Genomic DNA, 22,561 nt, shown 5'->3' with positions numbered 1-22,561 from the left:
TGGATAATAAATAGCACGTGTTAAAAGTAAAAGATAAACATGTTTAGTCTAGTCTAGACTAATCACTTGTTAACTCCCTGTCAAGGTGACAATCGGGCTGCAGATGTGTGTGTATATGCCATACACATTTGAACAAGTCTGAAAAAATAAGAGCTAAGTTGAAATGTGATAGACTGCACTTAAGAGCTGAATTTTTCCAGCAATGAGGCATAAGGAGGTTAACACAGGGTAGGGATGCCGGCATATTACAAAAAGTGCTGGCCAAAGGCTGGGTGAATTAAAAGCCATCCATCTCTCAGCTGCTGAGGAGCTCAGCTCCACTGTCACTTCAGGACCAAGATGCTGGGAGTTCACTGTTTCCAGTCCTTTCCACTGTTCAGCTGCCATTGCGAGTTATCAAATCAGCCTGCTTACAGGGCTCCTGTCTGCATCCAGGCTTCCTCTGATACCCAGGGACTAGGCCCAATCACTGTGAGGGGCTCTGGTGGTTTCAGAACGAAGTTAAAATGACTAAATGAATAAGCCAAGAACTTCCTGGTGGCAAGGACTCTTATTTCCTTGTATCCTACACAGCCTGGCAGAGATAGTGTACCCAATAAATATATTTGATGGGCTGAATGAAAATTAAAAGTTACAAATAAAGAGAAGGAAATAAAATTCATTTTGTTGTGAAAGGGAAAGGTTGCTTATGCACTGAATCCCAGACGTTGGTGGATTCTGTCCTTTGAGTAATAGAGACAGGCTGTAAAGTGAGCTGAGAAGGGAGAGGGTGAATCTAAGGAAGGTTTGTTCAGGTTCCATTCCAGGTTTTGTTGCCAACTCTTAATGTAAAAGGTAGCCGGACAAAAACCCAAGGCAATGGAGATAATCAGTCTCCCCACCCAACTGAATGGTTCCTTCTATGTTTCTAGCTTGAGGTAATCTGCTATCCACACATCAGGAACTTCTAACTAAGCCCAGCTAAATGGCTGAAACAAGGAGAAAAGTGTCTCAGTAGCAAGCAGAAAGTGTTGAACTACCAACTAAAATAGCAGTTGCTTTTCTTGTGACAATTTGTACAATTAGGTCTGAAAAAGCTGTTCCTCAATTCTGACCTAAAAAAATAATGTGCGAAATCCTGCCACATTAATATTCCTCAGAGCAATGGAATTATCTGGGAAATTTCTTCTCGATTTTAGAGTTTTCATGGTCCCTGAACCTTCTGTAGTATCTCTCCCTTGGGAAGACTCCCTGGTGTGGTTGTGACCTTGTCTTTGGCAGTACATGTCATTAGCACACTATGGAGGTGACCTGGAGGGTGGGTTAGACTAAGGTTTTGGAGATAGTTTCAGACTCAAAGTTTGGGTTATATGCTTATTATATTATGTGATTGACACCTAGTTATTTATCTTGAGCTTTTCTATTTCCAAATATGCAAAATGGGTCTAGTAAAACTGTCCCCATATGGTTACTCTAAGGAATACTATTACTAGAACATTACCTGGCCTATAGTAGAGGCTCAATAAATGTATATCCCTTCTCCAGCACCAAAGCAAGGGGTTCCATCAATTAGATTTCACATCTTTCCAAGCAGCTCCCAGGATTAGCAATATAAGACATGTGGCAGGGAAATACTAGGAAGGAACAAACTGCTCACATTGAATCTTGGCCTTCCCTCATGTACCAAATAAAGTGTCAATGGTCCCCACTATTGGGCTAAATAGCTTAGTAGTAGCTAGATGCAGACACTCATAGGTCAAACTTGGGTTCAAATCCTGGTGCCGCCATTTATTAGTAGCAGGATTACAGACAAATATATAACCTCAGTTTCCTCATCTTAAAAAGAGGAAAAACTAATAGAATGAGTATGGAATAAGTTAATCTATGTAAAGTACACAGCACTGTGCCTAGCACAATCAACATCAAATGTTATCTAATATCATCTCCTTTCATACTCTAATCAGCAGAACACTACTGGGTGAGAGGTTGAGAAAAACTCTAAGAGTAACAGGGATCAAAAAATAAGAATCACAAAGTAGTAATGGATAGCTGAAATTCACTCTCTGTGAGGGTGGCTGAGACTAAAAGTGATAGAACCAGCATCTTGATATATGGGACAGAGCTTCTGCTACTGTAAAGTTGGCAAGTTCTGGCTGGGAAGAAACTTGTGAAGAAGGTAAAGTTTGTTTCGTGCATTAGACACTACCCTCTCCTTAATCCTTTTCTCCTTCTTACCCTCCTTCAGGTAACTGGTCTTCCACGACTTCATTTATTTGTTGTAGCCCAGCCTCTCCACCAAATTCCTTCCCCTCTTTCTTAACCAGTGGTTTTGAAATGCCAGTCCATTCACCAAGGGTAGACTGCCCGCATGGAACCTATATGGAGGGCTTGTTAAAAATATTGCTTCTCAGGTTCCACCCTCGGGGAATCTAATCCAGTAGCTCAGAGGCAAAGCCTGGTTATCCATTTTTTTAATATGTTCCCCAAGTAATTCTTAGGTGTAGTCAGATTTTGGAACCATGTTTCTAGACTTTTCCTACATGAAAATCAAAATTTACTTTTCTTATGACCCAGTCTTTTGGGTCCATTTTTTCTCCTGACCTACCTGAAAAATGTATTTGTGTTTAGAGTCTACGAATCATTAACTAGCAGCAACTTCATAAGTTTTCCCTCCAAGATCTTACATAAAGGACATGTTATGCCACAAGCCAAAGTATGAAAAATATTAAGAAAACAGAAGGAATATTTGGAATACCCTCAGTCAATTCTTTATAAATGGCAATGACTCTAAAGAATACTGTGAACTACAGATCTCCTATCCTCTTCTCACTCTCCTGGTAGAGAGGTCATGGTTGCCATGAAGGACGTACAGAGTATGAAAGTTTGAAGGCAGGGTCAAAGAGCTGCCATTGATATGCAGAGTAAATAACAATAACCACCACAAATGTGGACTGAGCACTAAAGGCCAAGCGCCACCTAAGAACTGCTCCAGAGAGAAGAATGTCAGGAAACAGAGTAAAACTCTTAGAAGGAAGAAACAAAAAACTGCATAGCAAGAAAACAGCAGTATCTCCAGGACTCTTAAGTTGGAAATTACGAAACTAGGGTTTTGTGGCCTCTTTCTGTCCTGTGGCTTAGAAGGACAAGCAGGGCTCTTCCTCTGCAATCCCATTTGGACAGCATGTGGGTGGTAGGTCACAGTGGGTCATAGGAGTGTTGCCTGACAGGCCACTTTAATTCTAGAGAATTGAAGGGGGCAATGAGCTCTTGAAAGTGAAAATGGATATAGCAGCTAAGCATTGGCTTTATCCAGGCTGCCCAGCCCCAGTCTGCAGGGTACAAAGGAGCTAGTGGTTTCTATGGAAACTCTGTCCAGACATACTTATTATATCTGGTGGAAACCACAATTCTTCAGAAGTCTAAAAAGCACCTTAAATAGGTCATATCAAAATGGACCAAGACTCACCTCAAGATGGCAAACCTTCCCTTGAGCCTGACAACAGTTCCCTGCCCTTCCAACTCTTCTAAAAGAGACTGCAGAGCCAGAGTGGCAGGCACATTCAAGCGTCTCCTCATGAGAAATGCAGTCTGAAGCTGACTGACCTTGGAATATCTCTCCTCTTGATGGTTTTTGGAAGGGAGGCTATCCCCAATATGCCTGTTCTTTATCCTGGGTTCAAGGGAGCAAGCCTTGTGTGGCTGAAAAGTCATTTTAACTTTGACGGCATCATTAATGAGAATCAACAATGTATGGGCACTGCTCAGAATGCAAAAAAAACTCTGTAATTGGACTCGGGTCACTATCCATAAGGATCTTCAGTGGGTTATGGAGAGATAAAAACTTTCCCCTTGAACACCATTATCCAGCTGTCCAGTCATAAATGATCCAATAGAAACCAATGGTCTCCCTTATTCTTCAATTTTCATTAAACCTGGCTCCAGTGACAGACAAGGGAGACAACATTTCCATCCCACCCCAACCCAAAACCTCCTGTGAAACCCCCTAGTCCCACCATCCCCTGACAAGCTGGAAGGCTCATTCCTCTGGAGAAAATACATGGCATCAATTCCAAAAGGCTCAGAGAACAGCCTCTTTAAGAAGCCTCCATTTGGAAAAGATATTTAAGCAAAGGTGAGCTTGATGAAGTGAAATAGAATTAGCTGCTTCAGTGGCACAGGCTTCTCAGATTCATTCCAAGGTAGACAAGCTTATTCGCTTCCAAGTGGAACGAACTCAACAACAATACATCACCGTTAACTGTGATCACAGCTCCATGGAATTCCAGCCAGTGCCTGGAGCACACTGAGGAGCACTTACTATTCCCCAATCTGCAATCAACCTTTTGTACATTTGCTCCTAATCACGGGATACAGTTTCATCTTAATGAACTGTTTTCTTATCGTATTACAGTTGGTCATTTCAGCATGCCTAAGGTCCCATTTGGTAGGTTAAATTACAATTAGGGTCCCTTGGTGTTTCTTTCCTGGCATGTCTTGAAGGAATTTGATATTTTTTCCCCTTTTCCATTGCTTGATTTCAAGGGCAGAATCAGCAACGCTCAAAGACAAAGAAATACCTGTTACAGTCGACATGGAGCAGGAGATGAGAGGCGCTAACTGACAGTGCAACCTTGTGCCATCGTCCATCTGCCATGCGGTAAGGAAGTGCCTCTGTCCTTGGCTTCCCATTATGTATGTAGTGATACCGAATCTCATCCCTCAGGCCGCTGCTCTCCAGTTCAAAATAGCTGTATGTAAAGGAACAAACATTTGTTTTATTTTAGATCTGGATATCACAGCCATCATCAATCCCTCAACCCCTTACTACCAGGTCTCTCACAATCTAAAATTAGCTAAACATGGCACAAAGAGCCAAGACCTCAAATCAATTCACTGTAGGACACCCAATGAATCTATTGTCTGAGAACCCTCGTGGCAACATCTTGAGCCTCTGAAACAGAGATCAATTGGTCCACCATGAGGTAACAAGCCACAGCTAATTAGCAAAACTCAGTGCAGTGTTTCTTAAATACTTCAAAGTACAAATCAGAACCCTCATTCCATGAATGTCTAAAACAGGCCATTCATGTGGAATGGATCTATTGATGGTTATTTTTAGAACTATTATCTTTACCTTTTCAAGAATTAAAGGGAAATGGAAGTCATGTTGGACATCAGGGATTGAAATACATTGTCAGAATGAAAAGATTAGTCTTTTTTCTTCTCTGTAAACAAAAAGATATAATTGAATAACAATTCCTAGATAATGAGTAGGGGAGAAAAGGTTGAAGCTAGTCATATAGGAATTAGTATTTCAAATTATCAGAGAATGAAATATGCAATTAAGTTTTTTCTTTTCCAGGATTATGATCCTGTTTTTCAAACCCATAAGAAATTCTTAGCCTTACCACTGTGGTCCGCACTTCAGTCATAAAATGCTACAAGCAACTTTGGGACACTCCTCAGGCACACAACAGAGCTAGTACTTTCACAGGTGCCAAAACTATTTTGTTTCCTATGCCTCTCTTCTGAAATGTGTCACTGTCATCAACGTTGGGCCTGATCTCACTGCCAGGGCTTGCACTAGGTATTTCACATATACTAATTTATCACTCAAAAAACCTGAGACTGGTATTATCTTTTTTAAAAAACTTAAAAACTGAGATTAAGGATTAAACATACCCAAACCAGATTTAAACTTAGATCTAAATTTGACAGTGTATGCACTTTCTGCCAGTTTGTTGCCCATCCCAGAGGCATGATGACAAAGTGGTGAGGATAGCCTCACCAGGCACTAACTCCAACAACTCATTCATATGGGCAACTCCAGAGCGATTAGCCTAGACAGGTAACTAGGCTTAACCCCTAGATTTGGAAGGGCCTGCTGCTTCTATTCTAATCCACTGAGCTGGCTAACCCCACAAGCCAAATGGTATTTAATCTAAAAGACAAAATGCATCTTCTATGAGGACTGAAATGAATATATCAGGAAACTCAGCGTCTATTGTGCCTGAATCCCAAAAGTCATGCCAAAGAACAAATACATATTTCTTGCTCATCTTTCACATATCTTTCCAAAGTAAACAGTGAAGGGCAAGCAGAGAGTCAAGACCAGCCTCTGACCCACCTCATTTGCACCAGTACAAAGAATCATGCCCAAGGTCATAAACTAAAAGAGGTTATTTATACCATAGCAGCCAGCTTCTAGGCCCAGGTTCATACTTATTAGTAATAATTTATGTAATACATACTTTATAAGACTGCACAAAAGGAAATGCTTTAACAAAGAAGACATTTATTTTAAGGGAATTCTCCAGTTTCTTCTAAGCTGTTAGAACACTGAAGAATCAAACAATCAGAGAACTCAGAGGTCAAGAAGATGTTACAGACTATTGGCCATTCATTAATTCATTCAACATGTCTTTACTGAACACATAATGAAAAACTAAAAAGGGGTTTAAAATATATATCCCACGTCTGAAGGTGCTTTGTGAACTAGTGAAGAAGGAAGTAAAATATGTCCCTCCCCACGGCCCCCCCAAAAAAAGGGTGGAAAATGGCCTAAAAGGAACAAATGAGGAGGCAAGAAAAGTCATTTAATGAATGATTGTCATGTGCCAGGAATATGGCAAGTGCTTTCATAGACATCATCTTTTTAATTTCTTTAAGGTAGATTTCATTATCCCTATTTTATAGATGATCAAAGATATTAAGTATCTTGCCCAAGACCATTTAGCACCTGTATAGAAATGCACCACGAGCTTATATCTGAGATCCTACCAGGATTCACACATCATGAGAAATCTCTCAATTACTTTACTTTGACCAATAAGCAATTACTGGGGGAAGGGACATGACCTTGAAAGGGCTTCAATCAATGACAATTAGAAATACTCACAGAAGTCACCTGCTGGAATCATTAAACAGGGAGGCAAATACATTTAACCAGATTTCATCATTATTCTTGGGGTTGTGGCCTCATTGAGCAAGTGTTCAATGTATTATAAACAGATCTCTTAAAGATCACTTTATAAAGCACTGGAGTCAGTGATTACGTCGGGGTAATCACAAATATATAGCTAGGAGAAAAGAAGTCTGTCCTAATGTCAGGCAAATGATACTTTTATCTTAGACTAAAGTTTCTGGCCACATCCTGCACATATTCAAAAAGTGCTGCACCTCATGCAACCTGGATGAAAATCAAGATGATATATTTTTGAAAAAACATGTCAGATAACTGTGGAAGCGGCCTTAGCAGTAATAAAAACACTGGATGGCTAAGCGACATCTGGATAAAATTCTTTCATGAGGGCTAGGAGGAAAATAAGGCAATATTTCCAGGCAGTAATGCTCTACAAATAAAGATGTGAGGCAACTTTGAGCAGAAAGTCATTTGGCCTGATGGGATTTGGCTGTAGCCTGGAGGGAAGACTCATGTTTTCTAGTAGAACCTTGTGACTCAGGGTGGTCTATAGAACACCAATAGCAGCATCACCTGTGGAAATTCAGATTATTGGGATAACCCCAAGGTCTACTGCAGCAGAATCTGTATTTCAACAAAACTCCCAGATGATTCATGTTCTATGTTTACATCTGTGTTTAAGAAGCACTATAGTAGTATGCCAGGTGTTGCCTTACTTCCTGGCCAGCTGGTCTTGATGAAGGGAGCAGAAGTCTGACGCTACCAGCAAGTGAATAGGAGCCAGGTGGCGCTGCCAGGTAGAAGGAGGACACTGGAAGTGACAGTAGGCTGATCTAGTGAGCAATCTACCCCTCACCAGTCCTCATTCTTCAGGACTCAGGTGTATTGGGGTCTTTTCAAGAGTCTCTGGGGAGGGCAGCTGTATAAATGATAAAATTATAAGCCAGATTTTGTAAGCAAAAGATTTTGCAAGCCCTTAGCCTTGGACCTCAGCCAAGTGTGTTGTTCCAACAAACTGCCTTCGCTCCCAGAAAAGTCTGCTCATCCTGCAAATATTGGAAAACAGCAGTGATATTCCCTCTTCTGTTTCAAGCCAAGCTTCCCTGGCTCCTTCCTTTATACTCCCATCTCCATCTAAACTATGAGCCCCTCCTGGACAAGGATTCTGCCTTATTCCTCTTTGCAGCCTTCCCCATGTTGGTCACCAGACGCTAGGCATGGTCAAATGAATCAATTTTCCACTTAAATATAGCATCCAGGAATAAAGGCACTTGTACAGATGTGGTCTAATGCAAAGTACAGTGACACTATCACCTGCTTTGCTCTGAGCTGTGCACAACTATGCCTACACTGACTTTCCCATCAACTAACACCCCAAGACCTTTCACACAAAATGTTATGAAGGCAAATCTTTTCCAACCTGTATTTACTTAGCTGAATTTTTTAAGCCCAGGCCTTTGCTTAAGTGCAAAGTAGACCCTACCCAGAATCAACATGCATAATTCCTCAAAGGTCCACCCTTGGGTATCAGGTACAATCAGTATTACCATGAACTGAAGTCGATTTTCATAAGACTATCTGAATTCCTTAGTAGATGTGGAAATAAATTCAGGAACAATAATTCTAAAAATATACATAGATAAAGATCAATCAAGTTATTTTTATTAAAATTTTTATCATTTTCCCCAAAATTGATACCAAAGTATCCTATTTTGAGATTACATACATAATATTAAAATATATCATATAATTTTATATTTATATATTTATAATAAAATTTTATGTTCATATATTTATATAAAATTTTATATTTAATATATAAAATATATTATATTTTTATATATAGAACAGAAGGACTAGATATATTCAAAATGTTAAAGTGATTATTGCTGGATGAATTATGTGGCTTCTGTGTACAAGAGCGAAAACAGTAAAAGTTAATTTTAGATAGCATCCAGCACTAAATCACAAGTAAAGGTAAAACATTTCTTAGAAAAGGTCTCTTTTCCAGTTATTCTACAAGGATATATACTAGCTATTCAGAGAAATATATCACACCCAAAGAGCTCCAGAGTTAGTGCAGTACCTGCTTACATTCCAACAATGATTTTTCTGTGGCCCTGAACAAACCATTGCTTCCTAGGAGTCTGGGTGGGGAGGTCAAAGCAAAATGGATTTGGGAAACAAGAAGATAACCTTTCCCTGTGTGTACCCCTAGCAGGACTCTCCAGATAGAGAGAAACCCAGGCAGGTGTCCAGCTACTTTCTATAAAAGGAATAAGCCACCACATATAGAGAGAGAGTACCTGGGTAGATCATTTCCACAAATCCTGGAAAATCCTAAAGATGATGAAAAAAATAAGTTTCCCAGCATAGGGCCTACAATTTTGTAAGACCTCAATAAAGGGTAACTCTATTTTTATGGGCAATAATAATAACTATGATAACAGAAACAATATAGCTAACATTATTTATGTAATAATAGCTAATACTTAGTGAGTACTAATCATTACTAGGAGAACTGCCTTTAGGTCTGTATATTTCATATCAAAATAATTCCTACCACAAACCTGTAAGATATTTTACTTGTTTTAACAAATATTTCTATAGTGGTGACTATGGGCCAGGCACTAGTCTGCAAATATTTACCCATGTAATCCTCGTAACAACCTTAAAAATTACCAACTATTATCATCCCTATTTTATAAAAGATGAAACCAAAGTACAGAAAGATTAAATAACTTGCCCAACTTTGTATGGGTAGATAAGAACAGATTCAGGATTTAAACAAAAGCAGTCTAGTTCCAGGCTCACTAGGTACAGTGGCATGATCACATCAGAGTCAGAGGACAAAACAGTTCAAGTGAACTCAGGCAGCCTCCATTCATGGTTCTCATGATGCCCTCAGTCAAGGTATGCTGCCAAGTCAGACTATTGCAGACCCAGGTGCCAGCCCTCATTCTTTATGCTAATCTCATCACTCTGGAAAGAAATCCTACAGTTGTTCATGCTGAAGCTCTTTTTTTTTTTTTTTTTAAACGGAGTCTCACTCTGTTGCCCAGGCTGTAGTGTCACCATCTTGGCTCACTGCAACCTCCACCTCCCATGTTCAAGCCATTCTTCTGGCTCAGCCTCCTGAGTAGCTGGGATTACAGGCACCCCGCCACCATGCCTGGTTAATTTTTGTATTTTTAGTAGAGACAGGGTTTCACCATTTTGGCCAGGCTGGTCTCGAACTCCTGACCTCAAGTGATCCGCCCACCTCGGCCTCCCAAACTGTTGGGATTAGAGGCATGAGCCACCACACCCAGCCCATGCTGAAGCTCCTGTCTCTTTCCTGGTCCTAAGTCCACTGTTTGGCTAATAAAGAGATTAAGCCAGCAACACAAGGCAGGTATACCGTGCCCCACCTTAGACCAGGGGTCTCAATGGCTATGTGTCCTGAAAAAGAGGCAGTACCACCATTTTTAAGTAAATAGTAGTGGGACTACTGAAGCTTGAGTTGCAATCTTAAACCTGCCAGACAAACTATGTAATTTTTGGCATATCATGTCCCCGCCCCTCTGTGTCTCAGTTTTTTAATGTGTCTTAAATAAACTAATTATATCTGATCCGCAAAGCCCTAGGATTCCTCAAAAGGCTCTTAGAGTGTATGGCAGAGGAAAAAGATGAGGCCTATAACCTTTTTTAACCAGAGCAACTTCACTGCCATCTATGACATAAATTGGAGTTTCCTGTAAGATTTCCTCTGGCTAAAAGAGATCCACCTCCAAAAATAGTTTTAAACTATTGAACTAAATAATTTTTAAAGTCCAGCTCAGGTCTAAATTCCTAGAATTCTTATGCTAATTTGCATCTGATTGGTCAATTCGTTTCATTCTATTCCTGATATTATGTCAGCATTCAGGCTCCTGACTCCTTATCAGCCTGGAGGAGAGAGGAAGGAGAGGTAAGTGTAGCAGATGTAGCCAATATCTACACCCCGCCTTCTCCCTGGGCACTGGGCACATACTAAAATATATTCCCCAGTTCCCTTGAATCTAGGAGGGACCACATGAGTAGCTGTCACCAAAAAAAAAAAAAAAAACACGAGCAAAGGTGCTGTGTATTATGTCCAGGCCAAAACAGTTAAGAGAGGATATGCCTTATCCACACAAGTAGCAGACGTCCAGTGGAGAATTCTGAGGCCTTATTGGGTGGTGGTACCATATGGTGGAAAAAGTCTGGGTCTATAAATGACTTCATGGAGCAGAGATACCTTTCCTCACGCAGATTAACATTGAACTGGGAAGTAAACAAAAATAAACTTTTACTGATAATAAGCAATGAAATTTAGAGATTACTAGTCTACCTTGAGTCAGTAAAGAGAGGTACAGAAACATGAAACCGAAGAAAGGTAAAAAGAAAAAATGCTGAAAAGTAACAATGGGCACAAGTTATTGCTAGTCTATAAGTAAAAAGAAATGGCAGCAGGCATGAACACAGTCATCTCCTGTCCTGTATATCACAGATAACCTGATATACAGTTTTCTGTTGGGAAAACTGTATTTCGAGTCACAATATCTCCCATCTGGCATACTCTTCTACAATGTGAATTTCACATTCCTTACCTTGAAAGGTGGGAACTGTGTCTCCTCCCCTTGAACCTGGATGGACTTGTAAGTACTTTAAGGGCAAAAGTAATGCTTAGTGAATTCCATAAATGTAAAAACGCAGTTTCTGTCTTGTTTACCAGAACACTTGTGCTTTAATCCCTAAGTCACCTTGTAAGAAGTCCAACTACCCTGAGGCCACCTTGCTGTGTGGAAGTCCAGACTGTACTGGGGAGGTGACATGTAGGTGCTCTAGTTGACAACCCCAACTGGGATCCCAGCCAACAGCCATTATAAACACCAGCTTTATGAGTGAAAACACCTCCAGCTGGCCTGCCCAGCTGTCCACTCTTCTCACTGAAGCCACAAAAGTGGTAGAATAGAGATAAGCCATCTTTTCTGGGCTCTGTCCAAATTCCTGATCCACAGAAACTGTGAGCAAAAGTTTTGGGGTAGTTTTTTTATACATCAATAGAAACTGGAACACTCTAACTTCAGGTATACAGATTTTTATTATACCTTTAAAAATTAAAACTATAACTTAAGTATGTTTCTACTGAATGCCTGGGTCATTGGCCAGATAACCAAATCTCAAAATGTTGATTTTCTGCTTATAAATAGCACCACAGATATATAACTATACATTTTCTTTTAACTTATAAAAATGGAATTCTACCAAAAATGTAATTTAATATAAATAAACCATTATATGTTTTAAAATACATGGTTTTCAGAAGCTACTTAAAGAAATAAATACCTTAGGACTACTTTGATACCTTTCTCATTAATCTATTATTTTTCTTGTATCAAACCCAAACATTTTGGCCTCAAGCTTCTTGTTTACACAAATGGAAGTGGCCCCGTTGGTGGTTCTTTCACAAATCAGATATCTTTGGGTTCCAGGTCCATGTGCCCTTTAAGGCTACAGAGCTATTTGACTAAACTAAAGTCCTGATTTTCCCAGACAAAATTCTGGTACTCTCAACTTCTGTTTCCTTTATTCAGAGCAATATGGAAACAGAATATATACCAGAAAAAAATATGCCAGATGTAAAGAGGCTTCAGAACCCAGATATCTTGTGATCAATCCCTCCCCTCTTCCATTCAATCCATGTGTGAATGTGGGCAGGACACAGCATTTCCCTAAGCCTTCTTTTCTTCATCTAGTTGAAAATAAACATCTACTTCACAGATTTCTTTTGAGAATAAAATGACATACGTTTGTAAATTGCCTTACAAACTGCCTAGTATCCAATACTGATTATGATTTCCCTTCATCTTTCTATATACATGAAAATTAACTGCCTTACAAAGGTGTGATGCTGCTGAAAGCATACGCATTCTGCCTTTTCTTAGAAAGAAGTGCTTTTCTGTCTCTCCCTTTCTCTTGTTTAGACTAGACCTGGTGATTTTTACTTGTAGTTGTAAGGTTACATATTAGTTCTGTACTCAATCCTCTTAGCAAACATATAGCAAGAGATTAATCGTGACAGCAATTACAAACTGCCTTTGTTATTGAAAATAAAACACTCACTGTTAAATGAAATGTAAAACTCAGGCTCTTTATGCCCATTCAAAACTGTTCTATTACACTCTTTAAAGATCCACATGGTATTAGCCATGCTGTATTTAACAAAGTAAAGGCTGGCTTCAAACTTCCCTAGAGAACCAGGAAAAATACATGAAACGTCAGGCAAGTTAAGATAGAAAAATAAAATTAGTGGCAGAATACACTTAAAAAAAAATAAGCTAATTTAGCAGGACAAGGGGAGAGGAATCATTTGGTTTTGATTGTCAAGGCCTGCAAATAAAGTCAAATAAAAACATTTATTAAGCAACCAAGCTGAAGGCACTAAGCTTGGAATTGCACAACTGCATCTTAAGACTAAGGTATAACTTTGGATCTCCAGGAACTCAAAATTAAGATGTTTATGAATAGCAAGATTTAGGAAATAGGCACTAAATATATCGTGGTGGTTGTAGTTGTAGTGGTAATGGTAATTGTACTAACGACCAAAACATATGTAGCACTTTCTATACTTGTTTCTAAATTTTATCTAAAATGCTTAAAGAAGAAATATTATTGTTCCCAAACAAGAAATATAATCTTCAGTTTTCTAAATTTTTTTATTTCTATTGTTGAGAAATAAACTGATATATCTATAAAGGTACTCAGTGAAAAATTTCCCTCCCATCCTGTACCCAGTCTTCTCAGTATCCAACAACACTCATAGGCAACTAGTGTTGGTGTCCCATGTATTTGTACAAAGTTTTTTATGATAAACTCTTTTTTTTTTTTTTTTTTTTTGAGACGGAGTCTCGCTCTGTCGCCCAGGCTGGAGTGCAGTGGCGCGATCTCGGCTCACTGCAAGCTCCGCCTCCCGGGTTCACGCCATTCTCCTGCCTCAGCCTCCCGAGTAGCTGGGACTACAGGCGCCCGCTACCACGCCCGGCTAATTTTTGTATTTTTAGTAGAGACGGGGTTTCACCGTGTTAGCCAGGATGGTCTCGATCTCCTGACCTCGTGATCCGCCCGCCTCGGCCTCCCAAAGTGCTGGGATTACAGGCGTGAGCCACCGCGCCCGGCCTATGATAAACTCTTTTACAATAGTTTTATATTTGCAGAAAATTACAAAGATAGAGTTTCCACATAGCCCACACCCAGTCTGCCCTATTAATGAACCAATATTAATAGATTATTAACCAAGTCTATATTTTATTTCGATTTTCTTAGTTTTTACCTAATACCCTTTTTAGGTTCCACACTCTTATCTAGGATGCTATGATACATTTGTTTGTCATGCCTCCTCAGGCTCCTTATAGCTGTGCCAGTTCAGACTTGCCTTGTTTTTTTATGACCTTGACGGTTTTGAGGAGTACTGGCCAGGTATTTGGTAAAATATCTGACAATTGGGATTTGTCTAATTTTTCTCATAATTATACTAGGGTTGTCACTTTTGGGGAGGAATACCATAGAAGTTATGTGCAATTCTCACAGTATCATATCTAAGAATGCATTCTACTACATGACATCACTATTGATGTTACTATCAGGGTTCATCTCCCTGGCTAAGTGTTGGTCAGTTTTCTCCATTATAAAAATACTCTTCCCCCTCCCAGTTTTATACTGTCCTCTTTGGAAGGAAGACACCCTGTGGAGCTCACACTTAAGGAGTGGGGAGTTATATTCCACCTCCTTGAGGATGGAATATTGAAACGAAAATATTCATTTTACATAAATTACTTAGAATTTTACTGCATGGGAGATTTATCTATTCTCATTTATTTATTTATTCAAACACTTATTATATCAGTGTAGACTCATGGGTTATCATTTTTTACTTTGGATTACAATCCAACACTGTTTATTTTGTTGCTCAAATTGTTCCAGCTTTAGCTGTTGGACGTTTTTCAGCTAGTTTCTTTGACTTACTCCCATGATGTTTCTTGTTTTGTTTTATTTTGTTTTGAGCATTTCCTTACTTTCTAGTACTACAAGATGCTCAAGGCTCATCTTATATATTTCCTGACCCAATCCTAAAATCAACCATCTCTCCAAGGAAGGCTTGTTCCTTCTACTGGAGAATGGTATGCAAAATCAAGATTTGGCCACTATGTGTGCTCATGGCTACAAGGTATTGTTGCTTCTGAGCTCTCTCAGCCAACAGAACAAAGAAATATATGTGTGTGTATAACAATCAGTATATATACACATATCTATAAATATTTCTATATGTATCCATTTGTATCTAAAGTAAGCTAAACATGAATTCATACTGATGTCTTAAACTCTAATCTGTTATCACATAGATAATTCTAGTCTCTGTCCCATGCTTATCTGTAATCTCCCATGATCTACCATCAATTTACTTAATTAATTATTCACTTTCTGTATACATGTATAGTGGTTTTAATATCATTAACCAATACCCTCAGTTAAACAACTTTATCAACTCAAGTGAAGTGTCTATATACAGTTCCTTCCGCCTTTAGTCCTACATACGCCATTAATTTCCAAAGTTCCGGAAGTCAGCTCCTATTTCCCCAATCCCCCTTGTTGAGGTTATTTCACACATTTGTAATACAGTTAGATATTCAGTTACATTCTGAATTCCATCCTGGGATCTCTTAACTTCCTAAATGATTTTTTAAAATATGCACACATTGAGGTTTACTCTCTGTGCTGTAAGGTTCTGTGGCTTTTGACATATGCATAGTGTCATGTGTCCACCATTACAGAATTACACCCAATAGTTCCACTGCCTAAAAAATTCCTCTGTTTTTCACCTATTTAGCTCTCCCCCAACTCCCAAAGCCCTGGAAATCATTAATCTGTTTGTTATCTTTTTTTAATCTTTTTTTTTTTTTTTTGGCTTTTTCCAGAGTGTCATGTAAATGGAATGATACAGTATTCAGCCTTTTCAGATTGGGTTCTTTCACTTAGTAACATGCATTAAAGATTCATCCAAATAGGATCAGCCATAAAAAAAAAGTTTCACCTGTGTCTTTGCATGGCTTAATCATGCGTTTTTCTTTTATAGCTGAGTAATACTCCATCATATACATGTACCACAGTTTATCCATTTACTTATTGAAGGAATTGGTTGCTTCCTGTTTGCAGAATTTTTTGTGAAAATACGTTTTCAAATCAACTGAGTAAATACCTAGAAGTGCAATTCCTTGATTTTGTGATAAGACTATGTTTAGCTTTGTAAGAAACTGCCAAACTGTCTTCCAAAGGGGCCGCACTACATTACACTCAGACCAGCAATAAACAAGGATTCCTGTTGCTATTCATTCCCACCAGCAACTGGTATTGTTGGGGTTTTTTTTTTTTGGATTTTACCCATTCTAATTGGTGTGTAATGGTATATCATTGTTTTAATTAGCATTTCCCTAATGATAAATGATATTGAGCATTGTAATATGCTTATTTCCTATTTACATATCTTCTTTAGTAAGATGTCTATTCAGATATTTTGCCTATTTTTAAAAATTGGTTTACTTATTGTTGAGTTTACTTATTGTTGAGTTTCAAGTGTTCTTATATATGTTGGATATAAATCCTTCCTCAAATGTGTGTTTTTCAAATATTTCTCCCAATCTATAACTTGTTTTTTTAATCTCTTAATAATCTTTCTGGTAGAGCAGAAGACTTAAAGTTTAATAAAAATCTAACTTAACAACTTTTTCTTCCATGGATCATACTATTCATGTTGTACCTAAAAGCTCATCACTGAACCGAAAGTTATGTAGATTTTCTCCTATGTTTTCTTTTAGGATTTTTATAGTTTTGCATTTTACAGTAAAGTACATAATCTATTTTGAGTTAATTTATGTAAAACGCATAGGGTCTTTGTCCAGTTAATTCTTTTGAATATGAATGTCCCATTGTGCAAGCATCATTTTTTAGGAAGAAAAGAACGTTTTTTCCAAAGGTTTCCTATGCTATGAAAGCAAGTATAAACATACTATTTTGTCCCACCTCTTTAACACAAATGGTAGCAGAGTATTCTCACTGTTCCATACTTTTTTCAATTAATGTAATAAGAAAGCTTTCTTATACACAGAGCATTTTCTTTATTTTTACTGTTTTCAATTTGATACATATTCTCCCACTCAAAATTAAAATCACTCACTTATCTACAACACAAATTCAAATTACAACTAGGTAAAGGCCCATTTTCTCAAGGCTAAGCCAGGCTTACATACTGTGAAAGCAAGATTGAAAATCATATATGCAAAGAAGGCACTAAGTGTAAAGATAAGTAAGCAACAAGCACTTACTTAATACAAAGTATGCCTCTTGTCAAAGAATTTACATGTCACTCGATAAAATAAAAACTTATGGAAAGATAGACAACAATACATCCTTGACCTTTAAAACGAGGAGAGGAGATCCACTCTTGAACGGTGATGTGAGAACGTTTCAAAAAGAAGCTAGATGTAGAAGAATGACCTAGACTGGAGTGAGATGGGTAAGAGAAGTGCTTCAGGAGTGGGGAAAATGTAAAAACATGGAGGAAGAAATGTGGCTGGCATGCTCAGGCAACAAAGAAAGAAGAGGTATGAACAGCACTGACGATGTACACAAACAGATCAGAGGAGTTGTGAAGCAACAGAAAGGTAAGTTGGGGCTAGATTCATAGAACCAACCACTGACATGTGGCCCTTTTCCTACAGCCTAGCAGTTCTCAAACCATTTTATGTTAGGACTGATAGGCAGGTAATGTTCAGACACTCCCACGGGTGTCACCAGTTATGCAAAATTTGTTTTCTTACCTCTAACTCCAGTCCTTTCTCCACTTCTCAGAAAGTGCATCATATCAGTGGCTCTATGGACCCTGACTCCACTCTAATAAGTTAGGGTGTTTTTTTTTTTTTTTTTTTTTTTTTTTTTTTGAGACGGAGTCTCTCTGTTGCCCAGGCTGGAGTTCAGTGGCGCGATCACGGCTCACTGCAAGCTCCGCCTCCGGGGTTCACACCATTCTCCTGCCTCAGCCTCCCTAGTAGCTGGGACTACAGGCGCCTGCCACCACACCCAGCTAAATTTTTTGTATGTTTAGTAGAGATGGGGTTTCACCATGTTAGCCAGGAGGGTGCTTTTTTACATAAATAAATCACAAATTTATATCTCCAGTCTAGACCTGTCTTCTGAACTGCTTACTTGCATAACCAACTACCTACTCAACATCTCTCCCTGAATACCCTAAACTCAATACTCGCAAGACATAACTCCTAATTCTTTCCCCAAAACCTGGGCCTCATCCATTATATCCTATATCAGAACAGAAGCTAAAAACCTAAGCATTGTCTTTGACACCTTTCTCTCCCCAGCACCTGATGTGCACACCATCAGCAAGTTCTATCGCTTCTGTTCCAAAGTATCTACCACATTTATCCATTCCAAATCTCCTTCACAGCTATCATCCTTATCTTATCCACCAACATCTACTACTAGCAATTATATAGATTCCTATCAGGTCTCACCGAATCCACGCCGGCCCATTCCAATCTATTCTACAGCCAAAGTTACCTTTTTAAAACAAGAATCCAATCATATTATCGACTTCTTCCAAGCACCCCCACTTCCAAGCTTAAAATCCATCAATGTCTTCTCATTCCTATTGAGCTCAAGCCTAGAAGTCTTAGGCATGCGCTTCAGGAAACTACATGCTTTAGCCCCTGCCTATCTTTCCAGTGTCAGCTTTCTCACTCTCTATCTTGCCCTCTACACACCAACGTTCTTTCAAGTCTTCAAACATACCACGATCCCTCCCACTACAATGCACTTGCTCCAACTACCTGGAAGGCTCTTATCCCATTATTTCCCTAGCTAACTTCTACTCATTCAGCTCTCACTTTAAATGTCACCTCCCCAGGAAGTCCATTGACATGCACTCCCCACCACCACATAGGGTTTTTTTAAATAAGAATATGCTCCTTTCCTTCACAGCTATCTCTGTTTGTACTTACATATTTTTCTCATTATTTTGTTAACATCTGTCTCCCACTGGATAAGCTTTATGAACACATGGACTATATCTGTTTTTCTCACCATGGTATCTTCAGAGCCTAGCATAACACTTAGCATACTTGTAGTGACTTAATAAATATTTTTGGAATAAATGAATAAATATAGTAATATCTGGTTTGTAGTAACAGTAACAAATTACAGGTGGCATGCCTTAGTGCTGATTGTGATACAACAAAGGGTTGTGACATTGCAGTTCACAGTCACTCTTATAGAAAACAAGTTACTCATCAAGGAGGTAATTCAGTAAAAGCACCATTTAAATAATAATAATAATAATAATGGCTAACATTTATCAAGTCTTACCACATACCACTTTAGTTATTACTTGATATACAATATTGAAGTAAATTCTTGGAACAACCCTCTAGAAGGAGGTACTATTATCATCTTCATTTAATTAGTGAAGAAAGCAAGTCAGAGAGAAGTTAAATGATGACCAAAGACACAAAACTAGGACAATGATGCCTAAGCCAGGCCCTCTTGGAAGAAAGAACTATAAGAATCAACACAGACCACTCTGTCCCATAACTGAAATTTCCACTACCCATAAGAGTCACTGGGAAGGCTGACATCATTAGCAGAGCGTTCAGTGGGATATGAGGCCAGCCACCGTGAGCTGGAAATGAAATACCCTTAACAGAACCAACATGGAACCCTCCTTTGTTCCTGGTGCTGATGGCTCCACAGAACTGGAGGATGAGAGTGGGGGTTGTAGGAAACATGTTCTAGTGGCTGCTTCTGTTAGGAAGACTTGAGCTCTCAATAAATATAGTAAGATAAATTTTATGGTAAAGTACTTATCATAACCAGCATGCTATAAGAACTCAATAAATGTCAGCTATTATTATTGTCATCATTATTTAAATGTTAATTTTCCTGAATTGCCTCCTTGATAAGAAACTTTAATTTTCTACAGTGATTCTCAGCTTCTATGTCAAGGCAGTTTGATGTATCACCATCATCTGTGAGATGTGCCATATGTAATTTATTACTGCTAATAAAAGCCAGAGGTTCATTAAGGTATTCATTCATTTATTTCAAAAATATTAAGTCTCTACAATTTGCTAGGTGCTTTGCTAGGTTCTAAAGACACAATGATGAACAAAAACAGATATGATCCATGTGTTCACAGAGCTTACAAGCCAGTGGGAGACAGACGTTAACAAAATAATCACACTAATAAATGTAAAATTGAAAACGGATAAGTACTGCGAGAGAACAGAACATGGTTCTGTGACAAAGCCTGGTTCAGTTTAAGTCACACTGGGATAAAGCAACCCAGCATGAAAAGCCCAGGCTAAACATGAGCATTGTGAAGAGTCTCATAAAAGTGTATGGTCACTAAGAAGAACAGTGCTTAGGAATGAGCTTAGAAGATGCAGCCCAGATGGGCCTAAGTGGTAACGGTCATTCATAGTGAGACACTGAAACAGGTGAGGGCTATGTAGTAAATCTCTCAGGGGGTCATTAGTAAGACCAGTGTAGCAAGCTCCCACCCAGCCCACTTGCTATTACAGGAGCCTCCTCCACACCCAGTATCACTGCTAGTGGAAATAATGACTAAACATTCCCACCCCCTACCCTGAATTCCCTGTTCCCTCCTCAGGAGAGGACACCTGGATCAGGTGAATTCATCTATAAAATCTATTTGCCTAGAGCTAATATATGTAAGTGAACATTTGCCTAAAGCAGCTCTATCTGAAACCAAATTTGACAAAAACCGATTTACCTTCCTATCACATGTGAATTCTTATAAATTTCAGAAACATGAATTTTTATGTTAATAGTACTATTAGGGGAAATTACCATTAAGTAAACTGGCCGTTAGGTAAATTGATTTTAGAATCATTTATTTTGGGCAAACTTGAAACACCTAAGCCTGATCTGCAGCAGTTCAAAAAAGTAGATGAGATGGCTCTGTGTCATAGGGCTTTCTCTCACTGTCAATAAAACCCTAGAAAGCTAATATATCCAGGGTCCCCCCCACCTTCCAAAACAACTAGTGGGCTTCAAAATTAATCAACTTATCCTGTGCTACCATAATTCCTGTTATGTTCTTCATCTCCACAATGTCCACTAAGAGCTGAAAGAGCTTCCTGGCCACCATCATCATGAAGCTGCCTTTATCAAATTTTTGATAAGCTCAATTCATTCAGGTATCAAGAAGGCAGAGCCACTGTAAACACTTTAAAAGTGTTCCTCGAACGTGAAGGTGCACATGAGTCAACTTGTCAAAATGCAGGCTCTGATTCAGAAGGTCTGCTGGGGTCTGAGATATGGCATTTCTAGTAAGCCCCAGGTGATGGTCTTGCTGCTGGTCTGCAGGCCACACCATGAGCAGCAAGGTCTTACAAGATGAGTACGATTGTTAAGATGTGCAGGTTGAACTGGAGATGAAATTTCCTAGATATTAGAAGGTATTCTTCTCTGATCTTGGACATAAGAATGCAAGAAGATATCAGAAACTTACTCACATGTTCAGTGGAGTTTGAAACAGTGACGCAAACTTTCTCTGAGAGAGTTTGCCAAACAATGACTCTCAAACACTAAGAAAGCTTCAAAAGTCAAGTTCCCTAAAAAGGTGATTGCTATGATTGGATATGGTTTGTCCCCACCAAAACTCATGTTGAAATTTGATCTCCAGTGTGGTGGTGTTGGGGGGTGGGGCCTAGTGGGAAGTGTTTGGATCATATGGGTGTATCTCTCATAAATGAATGGGTGCCTTTCACACAGTAGTGAGTTCTCGCTATCCTGAGACTGGAAAAGTTCTCACAGGAACAGATTAGTGATGGATTTGTGATAGAATAATTGTTTTCCACATAAGGAATTTTACAAATCACATAAAATATATCCCTGTCTACCTTGGAAATGCATTCTTAAGAAAAGAGTTCCCCTCTTTTTATTACACCAAGAGTCTACAAAAGCTATTTCAGGAGTCAGGTGTGGTGACACGCCTGTAATCCCAGCACTTTGGGAGTCTGAGGCAGGCAGATCACCTCAGGTCACGACTTCAATACCAGCCTGGCCAACATGGTGAAACCCTGTCTCTACTAAAAATACAAAAAATTAGCCAGGAGTGTTGGCACACACCTGTAATCCCAGCTACTTGGGAGGCTGAGGCAGGAGAGTTGCTTGAACCCAGGAGGCAGAGGGCAGAAGAGAGAGCAAAAAGAAGACCAGGTATTACTGAGGTGTTGCTCTCCATTCTTTCTCCTTCTTCCATAAACAGATCCACAGGAACACACCTTCTCACTTCAGTGATTCAAAAGCAGTTTCTCAGTTGAGGGCTGGAAAAAAACTTTTTTTTTTTTTTTTTTTGAGATGGTGTCTCACTCTGTCACCAGTCTGGGTCTCGGCTCACTACAACCTCCATCTCCCAAGTTCAAGCAATTCTCCTGCCTCAGCCTCCCAAGTAGCTGAGATTACAGGCATGCACCAACATACCCAGCTAATTTTTGTATTTTTAGTAGAGACAGGGTTTCACCATGTTTGCCAGGGTGGTGTCGATCTCTTGACCTCGTGGTCCACCTG

General features: G+C 39.1%; 1 protein-coding gene across 2 annotated transcripts in view; it reads right to left on the bottom strand.

The window, feature by feature from the left end:
- NELL1 (neural EGFL like 1) overlaps window positions 1–22,561 on the bottom strand; it is a 903,683-nt gene that overhangs the window by 722,246 nt on the left and 158,876 nt on the right. For both annotated transcript variants that reach the window (XM_003830453.5, XM_003830454.6), the window contains exon 4: window positions 4,557–4,727. In XM_003830453.5, the coding sequence (XP_003830501.3) occupies window positions 4,557–4,727 (171 nt within the window). The remainder of the gene's footprint in view (window positions 1–4,556; window positions 4,728–22,561) is intronic.

Source organism: Pan paniscus, chromosome 9 (genome assembly GCF_029289425.2).
Source record: "Pan paniscus chromosome 9, NHGRI_mPanPan1-v2.0_pri, whole genome shotgun sequence".
Lineage (NCBI taxonomy): Eukaryota > Metazoa > Chordata > Mammalia > Primates > Hominidae > Pan > Pan paniscus.
The sequence above is the reverse complement of the archived record's forward strand: the minus strand, read 5'-3'. Positions and strand labels throughout refer to the sequence as shown.